This window comes from Engystomops pustulosus, chromosome 5, assembly GCF_040894005.1.
Source record: "Engystomops pustulosus chromosome 5, aEngPut4.maternal, whole genome shotgun sequence".
NCBI lineage: Eukaryota > Metazoa > Chordata > Amphibia > Anura > Leptodactylidae > Engystomops > Engystomops pustulosus.
Window position 1 is genome coordinate 65,679,773 of NC_092415.1, and position 19,567 is coordinate 65,699,339.

At 39.2% G+C, this 19,567-nt stretch overlaps 1 protein-coding gene across 1 annotated transcript in view; it reads left to right on the forward strand.

Annotated features, from left to right (window-relative positions):
* CEP192 (centrosomal protein 192) overlaps window positions 1-17,790 on the forward strand; it is a 90,844-nt gene extending 73,054 nt beyond the window's left edge. The window contains exons 40-55 of the mRNA XM_072154750.1: window positions 365-544; window positions 622-882; window positions 1,070-1,188; window positions 7,061-7,170; window positions 7,584-7,713; window positions 8,892-9,061; window positions 9,330-9,453; window positions 9,532-9,637; window positions 9,812-10,010; window positions 10,210-10,289; window positions 10,665-10,760; window positions 10,847-10,966; window positions 11,930-12,042; window positions 13,309-13,432; window positions 15,685-15,743; window positions 17,228-17,790. Coding sequence (XP_072010851.1) covers window positions 365-544; window positions 622-882; window positions 1,070-1,188; window positions 7,061-7,170; window positions 7,584-7,713; window positions 8,892-9,061; window positions 9,330-9,453; window positions 9,532-9,637; window positions 9,812-10,010; window positions 10,210-10,289; window positions 10,665-10,760; window positions 10,847-10,966; window positions 11,930-12,042; window positions 13,309-13,432; window positions 15,685-15,743; window positions 17,228-17,360 — 2,124 coding nt within the window. The 3' untranslated portion in view covers window positions 17,361-17,790. The remainder of the gene's footprint in view (window positions 1-364; window positions 545-621; window positions 883-1,069; window positions 1,189-7,060; window positions 7,171-7,583; window positions 7,714-8,891; window positions 9,062-9,329; window positions 9,454-9,531; window positions 9,638-9,811; window positions 10,011-10,209; window positions 10,290-10,664; window positions 10,761-10,846; window positions 10,967-11,929; window positions 12,043-13,308; window positions 13,433-15,684; window positions 15,744-17,227) is intronic.
* Window positions 17,791-19,567: the final 1,777 nt, after the last annotated feature.

The following is a 19,567-nucleotide window of genomic DNA, read 5'->3' on the forward strand; positions in this document are numbered from 1 at the left end:
TAGGCAACCATAACTGGTAGTCCACATAATAGACACCTCTACATGGGCCTCCAGGGGCATACCTAAGCTTTAGCTTTCTCAGTACACTTGTCTCACAGTCCACCCCTTTATCAACATTAATTTACTCCTAGCTGCAAGCAGTGTATATGTTATGAGCCTGGTTTAGGAATGGGATGGTGACCCTTAATATAAAGGGGACATTTTGCCTGTTTTTTTTAACAACAACTAGTCTTGGCTTATAATATCGGATGCAAAAAACTAATGGAAATTCTGAGATGCCTGACCCCAATTATGCTATGTTTTGTTTACGGTCAGACCCGCTGTGTAGGTGAATGAGTGTTAATAAGCTTATTGTGTTCAACAGTTGCAAAGCACATTTGGACCGGAAGAGCGTTTAACTAACAACCGTGAACTTACAATTCGCCCAAAAGAAGATTCTTGTGTACTGTTGATGTTTTCCCCTACACGTGTAGGTTGTATGCTGGCTAAACTTGAAATAAAGCAGTCTGGTCTCAAACCTTCACAGCCAGGAATTAAGTTTACTGTAAGTGTTATTATTATTTATTATTTTGAACAATATTTCAGTATTTTGGTTGTGTAATTCTGTGTTGCTACTCTTAGATACCCCTGTCTGGTTACGGTGGTACAAGTAACGTAATACTTGAAGGTGTTAAAAAGCTATCGGAAAGTTACATGACAACACTCAGTGGAGTGATGCCTGATCGTCTGAGCCAGGGTAATGTCTCAATCAGGAACACTGGTTCTAGAGCTGCATATGTCAAAGCAGTATGTTTTGCAAATGTACAGAAAGGTCTCCTAATGGATTCCAGCTGTTGTTCAGTCACTCCTGAGAAGTTTGTTCTGAAAGAAGGCACCCAAGAGGTAGGTGGTTGGTGTGTGTGTTGGTTATTGGTGACATTTTATTTGAATTGTGTGAAGCTGAAGAAAAAAGTGATATTTTTGCCTTCAGTTTTACCCATACGTATATGCATTTAAAGCTACATGTATTTTTTGTGTGTGTTGCATGTGAACATTTTCATCTGTGTATTTTGTTCATTTCTTACCATAGATGGTTACTATATCCTACAATGGAACAGAACTAGAAGAATGTCTCCAATCTACCAAATCTCTCTTATTTACAGTGTGTTTTTTCTGTGGAGATGAAGTTTCCAGACAGCAGTTTCGCAGGTAAGGTTTGCTCTGTGTAGCTATATACAGTGAACCCCTTAGCCCCTGATTTAAAGGACATCTACCACTAGGATGAAAGATTGTAAACCAAGCACATTGACATACTGTTGTGTATGTGTCCTCTGGCAGGATCTGCTCTTCTTTTCAATTCTTATGCCCTGGGTTTTACAAAAAAAGTTTTTTAAAATTATATAAATGAGCAGCTCCATATATGTTAATGGAGCCTGAAACCCCACGGATTCATTAGCATCATTTTTAAAGCCCTTTTTCTTGAAAACCGCTTAATGAAGAGTGGATCATGCAATAGGGGGCACACACACCAGTATGTCAGTGTGTTTGGTTTACAATCCTTCATCCTGGTGCTAGGTCCTTTAAAATAAAAATACACTGAAAAAAACGTTATTAAAGCAGTTGTGTAAAGAGCAAAGCTCATACTCTTCTTGCATATTATGTTTATCTTAACATCCTTTTAATTTACCAACTTCTCTCAAATACATTTTCCCCTTCACCACGACGGCACCAACCAGAGAGAGGGATCCGCCCCCAGGGACAGGAAACCTGAGCATAAAAACATGCTCCTCCTATTCTGCCTCAGTGGTTTCCTGTCCCTGGAAGGGACCTGAGCGTGGGCTGAGGGAACCTCTGGTTGGTTCCGTCGGGTGCCCGCAGTTCTGACTTACCGGGGGGCGCGTCGCGTCTCTCTGGAGAAGGCTGGCTCCACGTGGTCCTTCTCCTCCTGTGTTGCGCCTCGCTGTGGTGTCTGATGCGCGCGACCGGAAGCGCTTGCTCTTCACTTCCGGGTCGCATCGGCGCTGCCTGGAATGGAGTGGGCAGCATGAAGACAGGAGGAAAAGAAAAGAAAAAAAAAAAAAAAAAAAAACACCGGTGAGATATCCACCGGGGTATTTGTGGAGCTGGCTGGGCTCGTTCTGTGCATATGTGTATATGCAATAGAAGAACGAGCCGGCAAAGCTGGAACCGGAAGGGGGCGTGGCCTGGCTGGATTTTCTTCACATTTAAGCGCCATGCAGGAGTAAGCATTTGGTGCTTTGCAGCTCAGGCCAGGAGAATGGCGGATAAGCGTGAGCTCCCTGAACCCCTGAAGAACCCAACTCCGGTAATGAAGGTGTGGTGAGTTACCCGATGGGGCATTTTTACTTACACACACTAATGTTCTGATTCTTAATGGTTTTAGGGAGAAGAAACTCCCAAGAAAGCCACTAGGAAAACACACCACAGGGAATGTAGGATGTGCGGTAGGAAGTTGCCGTCTGGTTATGAAAAAAAATACGTGTGCTTCCTGTATTGGAAAGATTATCTCAGAGGAATCCTCCTCATGGCTGGAGACCCTTCGTTCGGTAATTAGAGAAGAGGTCCAATTGACAGTAAAAGAAACGATTAATCCGGCACCTATATTACCGGATAAAAATCTTCCGGGTCCTTCCACTGTAACAGCCCCGGAAGACCCTTCAAACTCTGAAGAAGAGGGTATTATTCAGGATGAAACAACCTCTTCGCTCTCTGAGGAGGAATTGACGGGGCGTCCTTTATTCCTAACGGAGGACACTGATCAATTGTTAAAAATGATTAGAGCCACTATGGACATTGAGGAAAAGAGAGAGCCAAAGTCAGTCCAGGACATTATGTTTGAAAGTTTAGCGGAAAAGAAAAAACGCACTTTTCCCATTCATAACACTATTTCCACATTAATTTCAAAGGAGTGGGAAAACCCTGACAAGAAATCCTTTATTTCCAGAGCAATTAAAAGGAAATACCCCTTTGATTTGGATAATACTTCATCCTGGGGCCCTCCACCTAAAGTGGATGCTTCGATCATAAAAATGGGCCGTGGGGCTTTCCTACCCTTTGAAGATATTAGTTCCCTAAAGGATCCTTTAGATAGGAAAGCGGATGGATACCTTAAAAAAACTTGGGAATCTTCGACAAATGCGTTCAAACCAGCTGTGGCAGCCGCTTGCACGGCCCGAGCAGTATTGATGTGGTTAGGCCAATTGGGGAATGATATACAAAATAAAGTCCCTAGAGAAAGTCTGCAGTCCTCTATTGCAAATATACAGAAAGGAGCGGCTCTTTTAGCAGACGCCTCGATTGATAGTCTGAGACTATCAGCAAGATCTGCGGCACTATCAAACTCTGCAAGAAGAGCCCTCTGGCTAAAAGACTGGTCGGGTGATTTGGCCTCTAGGAGCAGACTGTGTAATATACCCTGTAATGGAGATTTTTTATTCGGTCCCGTCCTGGATGATTTGCTAGAAAAAGCGGGGGATAAGAGGAAAGGATTCCCTTCCCCTTATGTTCCTTATAAATCAAGATCCTTTCGGTCCTTTCGTAGGGCAAGGTTTGAAAGGAGAGAGAAAGACTCCAGACCAAATTCCTCCAGACCACAGAGGAATAGAGGGTTCTTATTTAACCAGTCTAGGAATCAGTCCAAACCGGCCCGTTCCCATCCACAATGACATAAGGCCCCAGGTAGGAGGAAGACTTTCCTTTTTCCTCCCGGCCTGGAAAACAATATCAGACAGCAACTGGATCCTAAGTACCATCTCACAAGGCATAACCTGGGACTTTACAACGCTCCCTCCTCAGAGATTCAGAATTACAAAAGTCCCGTCCGGAAAAGGTGGACTAGCAATGATATCAGAAATTGCTACTCTTCTTTCCAAAAAGGTACTGTGTCAGGTAAGGTCAGGTGTTAAGAGCTATAATAAACTTAAAAGGTTTAAATTCACATCTTCAGATCCCAAGTTTCAAAATGGAAACTTTAAAGTCTGCGGTAAATCTGCTATTCCCAGGATGTTTCAGGGCGTCAATAGACCTGGCAGACGCTTATTACCATATTCCAATTCATCCGGAATACCAGAAGTACCTAAGACTTGCGGTTCAAGTAGGTCAAAGGATCTTGCATTTCCAATTCAGAGCACTTCCCTTTGGCATAGCCATCGCACCAAGGGTTTTTACAAAGGTTATTTCAGAAATGGCAACCTTTATAAGAAAAGAGCCAGGTCTGTTCATCCCGTACTTAGACGATTTCCTACTAGTTGGTGCCTCAGAACATGCAGTAAGGAACCAGGTAGACAGGGTATGCAAAATCCTAGATTTCTTGGGTTGGGTCAGAAACCTAGAAAAGTCTTGTACAACCCCGTCAACACAAAAAAGTTTCCTGGGGGTGCTGCTGGATTCCCAGTGTCAAAAAAACTTTCCTTCCTCTAGAAAAGCAAGAGAAAATTACAAAAGGAGTAACCGACCTAATCTCCACTCCCGAAATCTCCATCAGAGGGGCCATGTCTCTTCTGGGTTGTTTAGTGGCAAGCATTCAGGCGGTCCCCTGGGCTCAGTATCATACAAGGGAACTCCAAAATTTTCTCCTCATCACATGGGACAAGCGTCCAACATCCCTAGACAAGAAAATAAGAATTCCCGACATAGTACTAAAATCTCTAGACTGGTGGTTAGTTCCCCAAAACTTAACACAAGGTCTCCCATGGGTGTTAGACTGGGAAGGAATAATTACTACAGATGCCAGCCCCTGGGAATGGGGGGCTCAAGTAGTAGATCAGTCTTTTCAAGGCAACTGGGAACCACAAGAAGACGGCCTATCTTCCAATGCAAAAGAGTTATTGGCAGTACTAAAAGGGCTAAAAGCAGCACTTCCACTCTTACGGGAACAGAGGGTGTTAGTAAGGTCAGACAACACCACTACTGTGGCCTACATAAACAAACAGGGAGGCACAAGAGGGTTACACCTAATGCAAATTACTTCCCAGATCTTTCAGTTGGCAGAAGTTCACTTCAAATCCCTAAGTGCAGTACATATAAGGGGTACAGAAAATGTCCAGGCAGACTTTCTGAGCCGAAATTTCATCTCCCAGGGAGATTGGGCTCTGAACGAAAAAATTTTCCACATGATAACAAAATTGTGGGGGTATCCAGAAGTAGACCTCTTCGCCAACAAAGGGAATCGAAAAGTAAAAAAATTCTTTTCCCTGAATCGCAGAGACCATCCCCTGGCCATAGATGCATTCTCCCAAAATTGGGGACACTACCATCTACTCTATGCCTTCCCTCCCATGGTGTTAATACCAAGAACGGTGGGGAAGATAAAACGGGACAAAGCAAGAGTGATTCTCATTGCCCCGTTTTGGCCACGCCGTGCTTGGTTTTCAAGTCTCAGGGATATGTCAATCGCAGACCCGTGGATACTGCCCGACAGGAAAGACTTGTTATTCCAGGGTCCTATCTGTCATCCTCAAGTGAAAGGGCTTCATTTAACGGCATGGCTCTTGAAAGGTTAATCTTACAAAAGAGGGGACTTTCTTCTCGGGTAATATCCACTCTGCAGAATAGCAGGAAGCCTATCACCTACAAAATTTATTTTAGAACATGGAAGGCTTTCTTCTCATTTGTAGGAAATCATGACATACACATAGATCACCCAGACTTTAAGCTTATTCTAGGCTTCTTACAGTTGGGGCTTGAAAAAGGGTTAAAACCAGCAACTTTGAAGGTTCAGGTGTCAGCCCTAGCAGCTCTTTATGACCAGGATATAGCTAGTCATCCCTGGATATCTAGATTTATTAAGGCCTCAGTGAAACTTCGTCCTTCTATTAGATCTAGACTCCCCCCTTGGGACCTGTCTTTGGTCCTGAAATCATTATCTGGTCCCCCATTTGAGCCTTTAGAAAGTATCCCAATTAAGCTTCTTACATTAAAATCAGTATTTTTAACAGCCATCACCTCGGCAAAGAGGGTAGGTGAAGTAGCAGCATTGTCATGTAGACCCCCCTACTTTTCTGTCCTACATGATAGGATTTTTCTAAGACCCGACCCTGAGTTTCTTCCAAAAGTGGTCTCTAATTTTCATAGGTCCCAAGAGGTAATACTTCCATCATTTTGCACAAATCCTAGGTCAGAAGGTGAAAAATCTTTTCATAACCTTGATGTTAGACGCAGTATTCTCCAATACTTAGAGGTTTCAAAATCCTGGAGAAAATCAGATAGTTTATTTGTTCTCTTTTCAGGAAGAAACAAAGGCTCCAAGGCTTCATCTGCAACCATCGCCAGATGGATTAGAGTCACTATACAATTGGCTTACGAACTGGCTGAGAAATCTGCCCCAGAGAATATTCACGCCCATTCTGTACGGGCACTAGCCACCTCTTGGGCAGAATTCAGACATGCCTCCTTGGACCAAATTTGTCAGGCTGCATGTTGGACTACCCCCCACACCTTCTTCAAACATTATCGGGTGAATGTGGCGGGGTCATCTGAACTTTCTTTTGGGAGGAAGGTTCTCTCCTCTGTTATCCCTCCCTAATACTTTTTCTCTGAAAATCTCTCTGGTTGGTGCCGTCGTGGTGAAGGGGAAAACAGTAGTTACTTACCGGTAATGATGTTTCCTCGAACCACAACGGCACCTGGTATATTCCCACCCAGGGTGTTCTTTCCTAAAATCTATGTTTCTATAGGATAATTCACGGGTGTTGCATACAAAAAAAAAAAAAACACATATATATATTATATATATATATATATATATAAATTACGCATACATGGAAAACGATATATAGATTATATGTTTCTGATGTACTAATGATATGGCTCTTCCAAGTCTCTGTAAACACTGAGGCAGAATAGGAGGAGCATGTTTTTATGCTCAGGTTTCCTGTCCCTGGGGGCGGATCCCTCTCTCTGGTTGGTGCCGTCGTGGTTCGAGGAAACATCATTACCGGTAAGTAACTACTGTTTTCTACCTGATACTCATTAATAATGACAGTATAGTGCTGAACTATTGTTAATGATACACCCCCCCCCCCCCCCTTTTTTCTTTAATAATATTTTATGTGCATTTTAGATCGCTGGAATGCAAACCAGAAGTTGCACAAAAATACATTGCTGAAAATTCAAAATTAAAAAATATAAGATTTGATGAAGAGTTTCGAAGTGAGGATCTTGTGACTGAAGGCAAGTGTTTTTAGAAGACTTTGGCTATTTGAGAACATTCCATAAAATGCTAATTGCTAGCTAAAAAATCTGACTATAACTCTTGCTATCAAAGTGTTTGGTTATTATAATTTTGGCTTACTTTGCTATCTTAGTATTCTGTTTTGAAGAAAAGTATTGCTGGCAGTTAGAGTAATGAGTTTATTCTAATTTTAGCCAGCAGAGAGTCATTTGTAAAATAACTGAAGATACAATTTCTTTGTATTAAAGTTTGTGTATAAAAGAAGCATTCCTTTTTTTTTTTTCTAAAAACCTAAATAAACGAATAAAAACTGAATATTTATCTGACACTAACTGAAACGGTTAAAGGAAACCTACCATTTCCAGTCATTATTCCCAGGATGTTACAGTTTTTTTTTCTTTTTGATATTTAGTTTATGATTTGCCACAGAGACCAAATGATGTTCAGCTTTTTTATGGCAATATGCACAAGGTTACGCTTTCGGTTTTCGGAAGTACTTCGGAAGTGAATAACAGTTCCTCTTTCCAGTCCCGATTATCCAGGTAAAACATACTACCCTTTGTAAACCCTACCTAACACTGCTTATATCGGGATTCACAGTTTGACCAGGGCTTAGTTCTCCATTTCCCTATAAAAGTAAAGTTTGACAATACACACTGCAAGCTATATTTTATAATAGGCTATTATTGAGGCAGAAATTCATTTTGTATTTTTTCAGCTTTAGATCTGCATTTTCTTTCCTCCCGTTCCGGCTTTATATCATAAACGTTATCCTTCACAAGTGAATTACACTTCTGCCGATTTTTTTTTTTTTTTTTTTTTAGGCCCCTTTCACACGAATGTATGATTTCTCCAGTTGTGTATTTCTGTAACATATGAATCCGTACATATGTGACGTTTTTCATCCGTATGTGCACATATGTCATTTTATCCGTATAAATACATTTTCACAAATGCTGCTAGTGACCGGTTCCTATAGAGCCCTATTAACTGGCACCCCTTTTTTTATAACTAAAAATTGTTTCCCTAACATCCGCATCATTTAACTTAATCTTATATTATTCTGCTCGACCAGCCCCTTCCATCTATTTTTCCCTATGTCCTATGCCTCTTCTCAGCATGTCATGTGACCAGGGTGACCTCATCACTGGTCCTGTAGCCTGCTAACATCTGCAAACTGTACACCATGCATGCATCTGATCACATGAAATCAGCATGCCTCCATGGACTTCTACTCCTCCCTATCCTCCTTGGAGGCAAGCTGTGATTTCATGTGATCAAATACATACATAAGATAGATGTTGCAGATGTAATAGAACTTTATATGAGGTCACCCAATGATTTACCAGAGCTCTCTTAATATTCCATACAGCAGAATATCATGCCACTTAGACCTGGCAATCAGGAACAAGGAGGCAGGGCAATGCAAGTAAATTTCCTATGTAGGACTCCATTAGTGCGAGGACTCACATCAGGTGAGATGCTTGTAGGTTTACTGATTTTTGTAACATTGCAGCCATGCAAAGGAACCATTTAGGGATAAGGGTAATGCTTTTTAAACCTAGGTAATTAAATCTTTATTTTGTGTGGCTTCTCTTTAAGGAATTCTATACACTTATCCATTCACTGATGTGGGAGAGGGTGTGCAGACAGTAAAAAATTACCACAGAATAAGTTTCTATCAATATCTTTTTCCTTTTACCTCTTTTCATTAATTTAGTGCCTTAGGAAATCCAGAGAGAAGCCTTAGCAATACCTCACTTGATGTGTTACCTGTCAAAGGCCCACAGGGACCCCTTATATCAAAGGTCTCTTCACAATGTAACATTCCTGAGCAACATCAATGGACTGTCCGCCCGGAGATCCTGATGCTGAGAGCCCCTACTGTTGGTATGTTGTATTTCTGCATAGCGCACCTTACATTCCTATAGTACGCACTTCTGTGTAATAACTTGTACAATTTTGTATGAATATTTTCTTTAGGTTGCTTTTGTGGTTCTTGTGGGGTTTTTAAATTTGTGCTTTTCTGTAGCTGGCCCATAATGTTATGTGAATTTAATCTGGTCTTTAATTGGGTTGATAGACTACGAAATATGCAGTAAAACAATGATGCATATATATTTCTTTAAGGTTTTTTTTAAATTTGATTTATTTTCAGGTGGTTTGGCAATAACTGGTCATATCCAAATTGAGAACAGATCTTCAAAATTGATACAGTTCGACCTATCATGGCCTGCTCATTACCTTACTATCACACCACAGCATGGAAATGTGGAGCCTATGTAGGTCACTCTTTTTACACGTAGAGCTCGCTCTTTGACTTTACAAGGAAAATTTACTCATGCTTCCTTTTCTTTCAGGGGCCATACAGTAATTTTAGTAAGTCCAAATCCTTTGATGTCCACAAAGCAAACAGTGCTTCCATGGAACGGCCAGATATACGTCCATTGTGACATTGGGCAAAAGGTACTGTGTTTGTTGGACTATGGTGACATTTACTTATTTAATTTGAACACAGCCTCGCTTTCTTACAATATAGGAAGTGTTAATGGATGGTTTGAGATTTAGTATGTATTTGTTTTTTCATTATTCTTAAATACCCTTTTGCAATGTTTTTTTTTTTTTTTTGTATTGCAACAGATTGTTAAAGTCCAGATAACTAGTGAGGGCCTTCCGATTGTGTCCACAAATGGAGTGCCAAAGTCGCCATCCGCTTTCTCCACTCGTCTTGAAGCACCAATTCATGTAGCGAATCCACTCTGTAAATCTCCCACATCAAAAATTGAAATGAAGAATCGGACTGTAGTGTTTCCTAGAACTATTGCCGGTGGAAGTTCAGGTGACATTTGATTTATAAAATAAGTTTGGGGGAACAGCTTCCTTGATCCAGTCTGTTTTATAGAGTCACATCAGAATAACCATTGTAGGATATACTTCCATTGAAATATCGGTGCATATTAAAATTGAGGTTACTTCTTACCTATGCTTTTCATTCTATGAACAGTAATTTGAAAAAAATATATATATTTTGCTTTTAGAGAGTTTTTTGGACATTGAAAACTCAAGTGATGAAGATGTTAAATGGCTGCTGTCATCTTTTGCACCTCCTTATGTAAAGGTAATGTTTTCCGTTTTTGTTTATTACTTTAAAGTATATTAAATCTTTTTTTTTTTTTGTTAAAGCCAGGCATCCTCGATTGTTTTGAGTTAGGCCAGTTTCTCACTGCCATTGAGGTCCATGGGGGTCTGTGGTTCAATGACCTACAACGACCGTGTGAATCACAAATACCACTAGTAGTAGGCAGTTTTGGTTGATCCTGGAATAAAGATAGACGGGTTAATGTATAATCTTTTGGAGGAAAGTCTTGCCTCTGTATTGAATTTTGTTTTTGTCTTTACATTGACTACTTTGTATGCACCACAAAACTGCAATGTATGAACCAAGTCTTTCATGGACTCAATCTAACTCCGTTCCATTTTATTTTTCCATTAGGCTATTGACCAAAGTGGTGATGTATACCGTGCAACTTATGCAGCTTTTAGATGTTCTCGAGTATCTGGAATTCTTGCTGCTCATGAGAAACTAAAAGTATTTTTACTTATCTTATTAAGTATATTAAAAATAAAATTATTTAATTTGCTCCAAAAGTGAAACTGTTTTCTTTTAAATTTTAGGTACCGGTTACCTTTTTCCCTAGAGACAAGGGAGATTATACTCAGTCTTGGGACCTTGAGTGTCATGCAATTTCTGAGCCACATTTGAAGCATAAAGTGAGGTTTCAGCTCTGTGGAGAAGTAAGTAGATTAATGGTTTCCTGGCTTTACCATAAGCCAGTGGTGGCGAACCTATGGCACGGTGTATTGGTGTCCTCAAGTGCCTATACAATTTAAACCTGTGAAAGAGCAGGGAGGTAATAAGTTACTGCTTATACTGTCGCATCGGCACTTTACGAAAAATATGTGGGTTTCGGTTGTAGTTTGGGCACTCTGTGTCTAAAAGGTTTGCCATCACTACCATAAGCGTTCACCAGCGACAAGAACTAGTCTTGCAGGTGGGTGCAGGATTTTGAAGATCTCCTTAATCCCGTCCCATTGTCATGTAAGAGGAGCATGGCCACAGAAGTTTCCTATTTCTTACATATCTTCTCTGAGGGCTCCTAAGGAGAAAATTCCCCTTTGTGAATTTGCCTTTCTAGCCATACTGAACACCAGGTTGAAATGTCAATCCATTCTCCAGTACTTATGATGTTGGCCTCCTGACACTGAAACCCTTGGCACTTGAAAGATAGAAGGATGGCTGAGGAAGACATTTGGCTTGGTGACAGTGTGGTCTAGGCTATTTTGGAAGCCAAATCCTATCTATAGTGATATTCACATTTGTCTTGGGATTACCAATAACTCAAAACAAAGTGTATTAAACGGGAAGCGTACTGATCTCTTCTTTGTGACTGAGTTGGGGGATTTGTAGTAACCTCAACTGATCACAATACAGACACCAGAGATGTGCCTGCTGCTGAACCCAAACTAATCTGAGTAACCATTTCAATGTTTTTAGCCTGGAAAACTGGAAAGTATTTGCTAAAATAAAATCCCAAAGCCCTGTCAGAAATTAGTTTTTAACCTATACCTAGCCATCAAAATGTAACAGAAATGTGTTTGCTATTAAGCTAATGTTGATGTTATATACTCTGTGTCTTGAACTTGCTTTTGTATGGCATACAAAACTTTTGAATAATCCAAATTTTTCTCCTTTACAAGGGCATCATAAATGCGAGCGATCTGACCAGTTCAGCCGACTCTTTGCTAAAGACAGAAATTCAGTTGAAACCACGGAAAAGATCTGGCTCCGAGGCATCTGCTCTAAAGCCTGTGTATGTAACTGCGTATGGACAAGTGCATACTTTTAGTACAGTTTTCTCATAATTTGGTCTAAATGATACGGTCTCGAAATTATGCTTTTTCTGCCATTAACCTAGCTAGCGCTGTAATGCATTCATAGTGGCAGTAGTCATTTCCAATATTCAATTTGTATTTCAACAAGTGTTTTGGTTAATAATTGTCTGTATTCTATTGGGCATATTTATCAAATGTTCAATAGGCCAAATCCCTAGACGACATAATCTGTTTCATGGTTCTAAATTAGAATTCATTTCTTTTCTAGGCAGCCTGAGAAATCAACCCCTGTGTATTCTGGAGATGCTTTTAGATGTCTACACCTAAACAAAATCACACAATTTCAGACTGCTTATAAGTAGCAGTCATGATGGGGATGATTATTATTATTACAACTTGCACATCCCCTATGTGATGTATAGCAGAGCTGTGGAGTTGGAGATTATTTTGGTGCAGTCGGAATAAAATGGACCCAGTCAGACTACAAAAATATAAGCTTGCGACTGTACATAAGTTCCCCCTATGGTTGTCTGATTTTGCCCTAACGATTGTCCAGTGTCTGTTCAACCTATCTGTATACTGCTTTCTGTTTGTTTGCTTTTCCTCATGTTTGTACAAGTTAGGTGCTCTGATGGATTCTATACACGGTATATCGAATAAGAGAGGAAAACTGTTTTCTAATATCTCCAATTCCAAAATACATAAACACACAATAGAAAAAGTACACTGACAGGCTTATGTTGAGGAGTCTGAGTTGGGCGGAAATCGGAGAATTGAGTAGTGAGAATTGGTTGGGGGGGGTGGGGAGTAATTGAGTAGTTGGAGATTTGGCTTACCAACTTCACAGCCCTTTATTTATAACCAGAATCGGAAATCATGGCTAGAAAAGCCATAATGACATTAAAAATGAGTAGATTATGCTACTTATGATAAACTAATAAAGGTACTGTGTCCCCTCCTTAAAAGGCTATGAACTGATACTCTTATTTTACATAAATGCTTATTACCTATGTTAAGACCACCATCTGGACTACTACCACTACTAATGCTTATTACACTGTACTTGCTGTTTTCAGTTGCTTTCTTATGTATTTAGTATTTCGTTTTGCTAGTTTTTCAGCTGGTCTCCACTCTATTGCATGGATCTGTTACTGGAAATCAACATTCCTAATAATTCATCTTATGTAAAGGGGCATTCACTCAATATTCAAAATATTTTTTTTTCTTTTTTTTACATGTAATAGGCAAGATGAAGCGATTCGGGGTGTTTTTGCCTCAGAAGAGTTGTATAGCTTTCCATCAACACTTGTTGGTGAATCCAGTACACTGAAAGTAAACTTAAGAAACAACTCATTCACAACATATTTGGTAAGTATTGTTGACCATAAATATTGTTTTGGCATTTTCAGGTTCATAATATATATCTTATTTGGTAACCATTTTTATCCTTCATCTGTTGATCAAAAATATCCAGTATGTATACCTTTGTACTGTTCTGCTTGTAGTCATAGAAAGTCTGTACACCTTGTTATGATTTCACATATCGGGTCATTGTTAAATAAAATTTTTTAATAAGTGATACTTATGGTGAAACACCCACTACAGATTTCATCTTGTTATCTTTTTTAACTAAAATGGACAATCCATCTATGAAAACCATTTTTATCTAGAATAACTTGAATTTCAGTCTCACATTGTTTTGGAGGAACTTTGACCCTCTATTCTTTATAATATTCCTTCAGATGATTGTGGGCATTCATTTAGGTACAAGTCTCTTGTTTTGACCAAGATTTATCTGTTATCCTCCCATTTGACACTAGGTAAAACCTTGGTTTACATAGGATTTCATAGTTGCGTCAGTGAGTCCATGGTGCTCAGAATCTGTGGCTGCAAAACAAGCCCAGAACATCACTCCTCCTCCTTAATTCTCTGTGCTTTTCTGTTTATCAAATGTGGTGCTATGCATTATGGCCATACATCTCCTTTTTAGCCTTATTTGTCTAAAGGACATCACTACAGAAGTCTTGTATTTTTTCTGTTTTTTTTTTTTTTTTTATATTATCCATGACGTTAAAGATATTATGGCACGGAAATCTAAATCATGTACAGGCAGTCCCCGGGTTACATACAAGATAGGTTCTTTAGGTTTGTACTTGAATTTGTATGTAAGTCAGAACTGTATACTTCATAATTGTAACCCCAGTCAAAATTTATTTTGTTCTGTTGTAATTGGATTTTACAAATGTTGGGTTGTCATAAACAAGATTAACAATAAGGCTTAATTGCAGACACCTTTGAGAAGTTATGACTGTTTATTGTAGTCTACAGCTAAAGTACAGTAAATTACCAACATCAAGAGGTCATTTTGTAACTTGGGGTCGTTTGTAAATTGGGTGTCCTTAAGTAGAGGACCGCCTGTAGTTTATCCAAGGTTATTTGTACCTCGATTTAACTTCCTGAAAGGCAAGCTGTCCACAGATGTTATGACTAAGCAAAACTGCATACATTGTAAAAATGGCATTTTTTTTTTCTGTGAGCAATATGCAATTTGAGGTCCACTACATGCAACACAGAGAAAAGTAGTCCAGATTATTCATGATGCGCCCATTTAGGGCGCAACAGAAGGGAAGCTCTTTTCCTGTGCTGGTCTAAGTGTACTGAACTGTGCAAACGCAGGGCTTTAGGTTGATGAGAACTCAAGGGGCGGCTCTTGGGAGTAGCAAAGGGGGGTGTCCGGACAGCTGGCTCATGAACAAGCTGGACTCTGTGTTGCATTGATCAGACCCAGATTTGCATATTGTTCCATGGAATTAGACAAGTAGAATGGCACCTAAGGGTTTTTGTTTGTTTCTTTGTTTCTATTATTAATACAGGCAGTCCCCTACTTAAAGACACCAGATTTACAGACAACCCATAGTTACAGACAGACCCCTCTGACCTCTGGTGAAGCTTTCTTAATGCTTTACTATAGTCCCAGATTGCAATAATCAGCTGTAAGGTGTCTGTTATGAAGCTTTATTGATAATCCTTGGTCCCATTACAGCAAAAAATGTTTAAACTCCAATTGTCACTGGGGCAAAAAAAATTTTCATCTGGATCTACAATTATAAAATATACAGTTTCGACTTGCCTATAAATTCAACTTAAGAACAAACCTTCGGACCCTATCTTGTACGTAACCCGGGGACTGCCTGTATTGTAATGATGCTATCCACCACTGATCATGTCATCACTAGATTAATAAAACCAGAAGTGTGGACTTAAATATAAGTTTAAAAAAAACCCCTTGGATGCCAATCTAGACACCTTCTCCTTAGTTCCTTTTGTCACACGCTGCTACTTAACAACGCCTGTGTGTAGACACTTTTAAATTATTTGAATAAAATGACAAAAATGTCCTGTACCGAGTATGTATTATTTTGCTATTTCACGGATGCAAGCCTAACTTCCAAGAGAAACTATTCCAGAACTCAGAAGTATAGTTCATTTTTTTTTTACTTTGTCTTAATATTGAAAATGATGTTTTATACTGCATGAAATCTGCATGAAGTGTTTTACTAAGAAAAAATAATCTGCATGGGCATGGTTTTTAAAGAAAAACCTCTTATATTAACTTTCAGCTGAGATTTGTAAGTCCAAAAGAACCATTTCACATGAAGCATTCAAAGTATTCCCTTAGGTAAGTGAGTTTGCTTTTTCTACAAGTGTGACACTAACAAATGGCATTGTGAAAATTGTATCAGATGTGATGGGGTTCTCTGCTGTTACTGAGAAGTTTCTGATTCTAGTGATGGTAGAGACCAGTCATGTGAGCTTATGCAAGTGCAGTGTGCACATAAACCAACTTCTAATTTATTTAATGTACAGAAATTGGCTTTACTGCCTGTGATTTTACATAAGCTCAGTGAGAAACTGCCGATGTGAATGTTTAATTTTTCATATGCTTTTCCAGTTTACCTGATCCTCTTGTTGATGATGTAGAGTGATTGTTTTTTTTCTTCTCCCCATCAAAATAACAAGTTTACCTTTTATTTTTTTAGTTGTTTAGGTGTCATTGTTTGTTATTTCTAACTTCTGTTATATTAATTGTATAACTGGTAATAATAGAATGCTATTCCCACACTCTTATGCCCCTTTCACACACACACGTAGTATACATTGGGCTGGGGTGGTTTGCCCCTCACCTCTCCACGGAAGCCGTGCAGTAGCGACATACATATGTCAAAAGATAGTACAGACAGTCCCCGGGTTACGTACAAGATAGGGTCTGGAGGTTTGTTCTTAAGTTGAATTTGTATGTAAGTCGAAACTGTATATTTTATAATTTTAGATCCAGACAAAAAGATTTTTGGCCCTATTGACAATTGGAGTTTAAACATTTTTTTTGCTGTAATGGGACCAAGGATTATCCATAAAGCTTCATTACAGACACTTTACAGCTGATTATTGCAATCTGGGACTATAGTAACATCCAGAGAGCTTCACCAGAAATCAGAGGGGTCTGTCTGTAACTATGGGTTGTCTGTAAGTCAGGTGTCCTTAAGTAGGGGACCGCCTGTACACCGAAACATTGCGCATGGGATAAACATCTCCCCATTGTTTTCACCTATAACCTTTGTGATGTACTGTTGCTTGTGCTTCCATTACATACTGATTTATCACCTGAGTGTGCTATGCAGTTTTGCAGATTTTAATTTTATTCTCTAGGCTGGCGTCTCAATCTGTTCCTTTTTTGGGGGAGGAATCTTTTTGGTGCAATTTTTAAGGTTCAAAGCCTGGATTAATTATTTTTAAGAAAAGAAAATATATTTGAACGATTTCTACTATCAAATATCAAATTTTATCTTTGTCTATGGCTGTGGGTGTCCCCAATTATAATTAGCTACTGAATTTTATATATTATAAAAGCGTTTGCGAAAATAAATTCTTTTGCAAAGGCTTTTATATAGTGACTATGTTGTAGCACATACTCTTGTTTTACAAAATAAGGCAAGTACCACTTGGATCTTTCATGTATATTATCTTGTGTAAAAGACTGTTACAGCTTCAACTTGTGCTAGAAAATAATAGAAAACTATATTAAAGTAGACATTAAATTGTTTTGTATAACCACTTCATTCCACCGAAGTTTTTTGCATGCCACTGATGTATTTGTTTTTACAGAGCCCACCATTACATCAACCTGCCAGTGAAATTCAAGCCCAGGGCCGCTGGCAAATTCGAAGGCCACCTTGTTGTTCAGACAGACGCCGGAGATATCTGTATTCAACTTGTTGGTGAAGCACTGGCTAAGTAAAAGTGGTTGCAGGTCAACATTGTGTAAAGCTTAATATGCTGCTATATAGTATTTGTAAAGTCGAAGTGCTATATACTTACAGCACAATTCCTGTTCAAGCTCTTTACTAAAGTTGTTCAATGCCCAGACTACATTTGCACCTTAACTTCTATGAATATGCAATTTGAGAGGGGGAGAATTATCAATCTCATTTTGTTTTTTGCCTGCATCTAATATCTCTCTGAACCATTTTACCTCAAAAATGGAATTCAATATGTCTTTAACTGTTTTTCCATTCATTGGGGGAGAGATGGAATTACCATTTTAAGGACTGTACATCCTCTATTTTTTATTGCTTGTAAAGAAAAAATGAAATTTGTTTTTTTTGTTTGCAGTAGTTGTATTTTTGTATTTATTTATTTTCATGAAATAAACAGATTTTGTGTCATTACACGGTCTCGTTCTGTCTGTTCTCTCTACTTCATGAACATATGTAAAATCTAGAGATGGTACTTTTGTACTTCAATCATTTTAACTTCAATCAATACTTCAATCAATACAAATATATCAGTAAATATTATCTTAAACATTATGGACCATAGCAACCCCTTCAGCATTAAGATTATTCTGCGATGCATACAATTTCTCATACAGACTATGAGAGAGAGAACGTATCCAAAGTTCACAGGTCATTGCCAGTATCCCTGAACAGGACTGATTTGGTACATAGGGGCGTCCTAGAAGATCACTTTTGTATGTAGGTCACATTCCTCTTGAGGGCCAAAGAAATATGACATCTGAGTCTGTCACTCTGGGGGTTACCATTCACACAGGACTTTTATCCGACAAGATACTCAACACAAGGTGGAAAGTGTGGGGGTTAGGGGGCGGTAGACGGAGGACAAGGAGGAGGGGGGAAATAAAGTGACCATTACTGTTTGACAGGGCCAGTGGGCCATATCAGCTTCTCGCTGGTGTCCAGGGGCTTGACTTGTTTGTTCCGAGGATATCTCTGGGACTCCCAAAATGTCACCAAAGGTTGCCACAACTTAATAAATCTTTCAGAAGTGCTTGTGATGTATGCCATGACCACCTCCATTCGGTAGATGTGTAACATCTCCTGGGCCCATTCTGAAAAAGAGGGTGGCGATGCCGAATGCCACTTGCGAGGGATTAGAGAGGGTACTAACAGGACACTAATATTAAAGACCCATGTAAACAATCACTGGGAATTTTATAAACTAATATAACTCATCAAAGCAAAGTGTTTCCTGCTCAACTTTCCTTGGCTCTTATCATTCTTTTCTCATCTGATTTTCAGTTTGAATCCTTTGCCACATTCTATCTTGCTTGCAAGATGGACAGAATCGCCATCAAGATGTCATATTACATAGCAGCTCTGTGCAGGGTTGGGGGTGAGAAGAGGTCACAATTGCAAATTACAGATAGAAGCACCGGAGCATGTACTATGTAACACCCTTTATACATTCACTAAGACTACAGTTTCCTCCAAGTGTTATTGGAAGGCGAGGTGCACTTTTACAGGAAAAAGAATGGTATACAGTTTTTTTTTGTTTTTTCTTTTGCAGTACTTTAAATGTGTACCTTTTTTGTTGCATATGAACTTGGCCTGAGGAGATGCCTGTATGTCTCCTGCATTATCTTGTCCAGTTTAGTAGGAGATGATGTTCTAACCATCATTGTCCTAAAATGCAAATATACTATGTAATCATATATATAGACTTAGAAGTTTGGGAAAGTAACATTAATAGACTACATTTCTGTAGTGTTTCATAAAGCATACAATAGTTTTGCTGCAACATCTGTCCCAAAGATGCAACGTTATAATACTATTTTTTATTTTTAAATAAATCTTGCGTTAATTAAAATGTGAAATTCTTTGTATCTTGTAAAGAATGAGTTAATTAGTTAGCTTTGTACACTCAGCCATACTTATCCTACTCAGACATTGTAATACAACAGAAAACAGCAGGGGCCTTGGTGGTTGATGAAAAGAATATGCCATGCTCCTTGTTATCTTTCTAGCAGCTCGGGTATATTTTTAAGCCTGGTGGTAGGTAATACTCATCCTACAAAAGCTTGTTCCTTATTGTGAGAGCCGTGTCACTAGTGGGAGCTGTCAGGTACGTCAGTCTAGTGACATTGTTGAGGTGTCAACAACACAATCCTAGAGATTACGTGAATATAAAGGGCTGTGAATGTGCCTC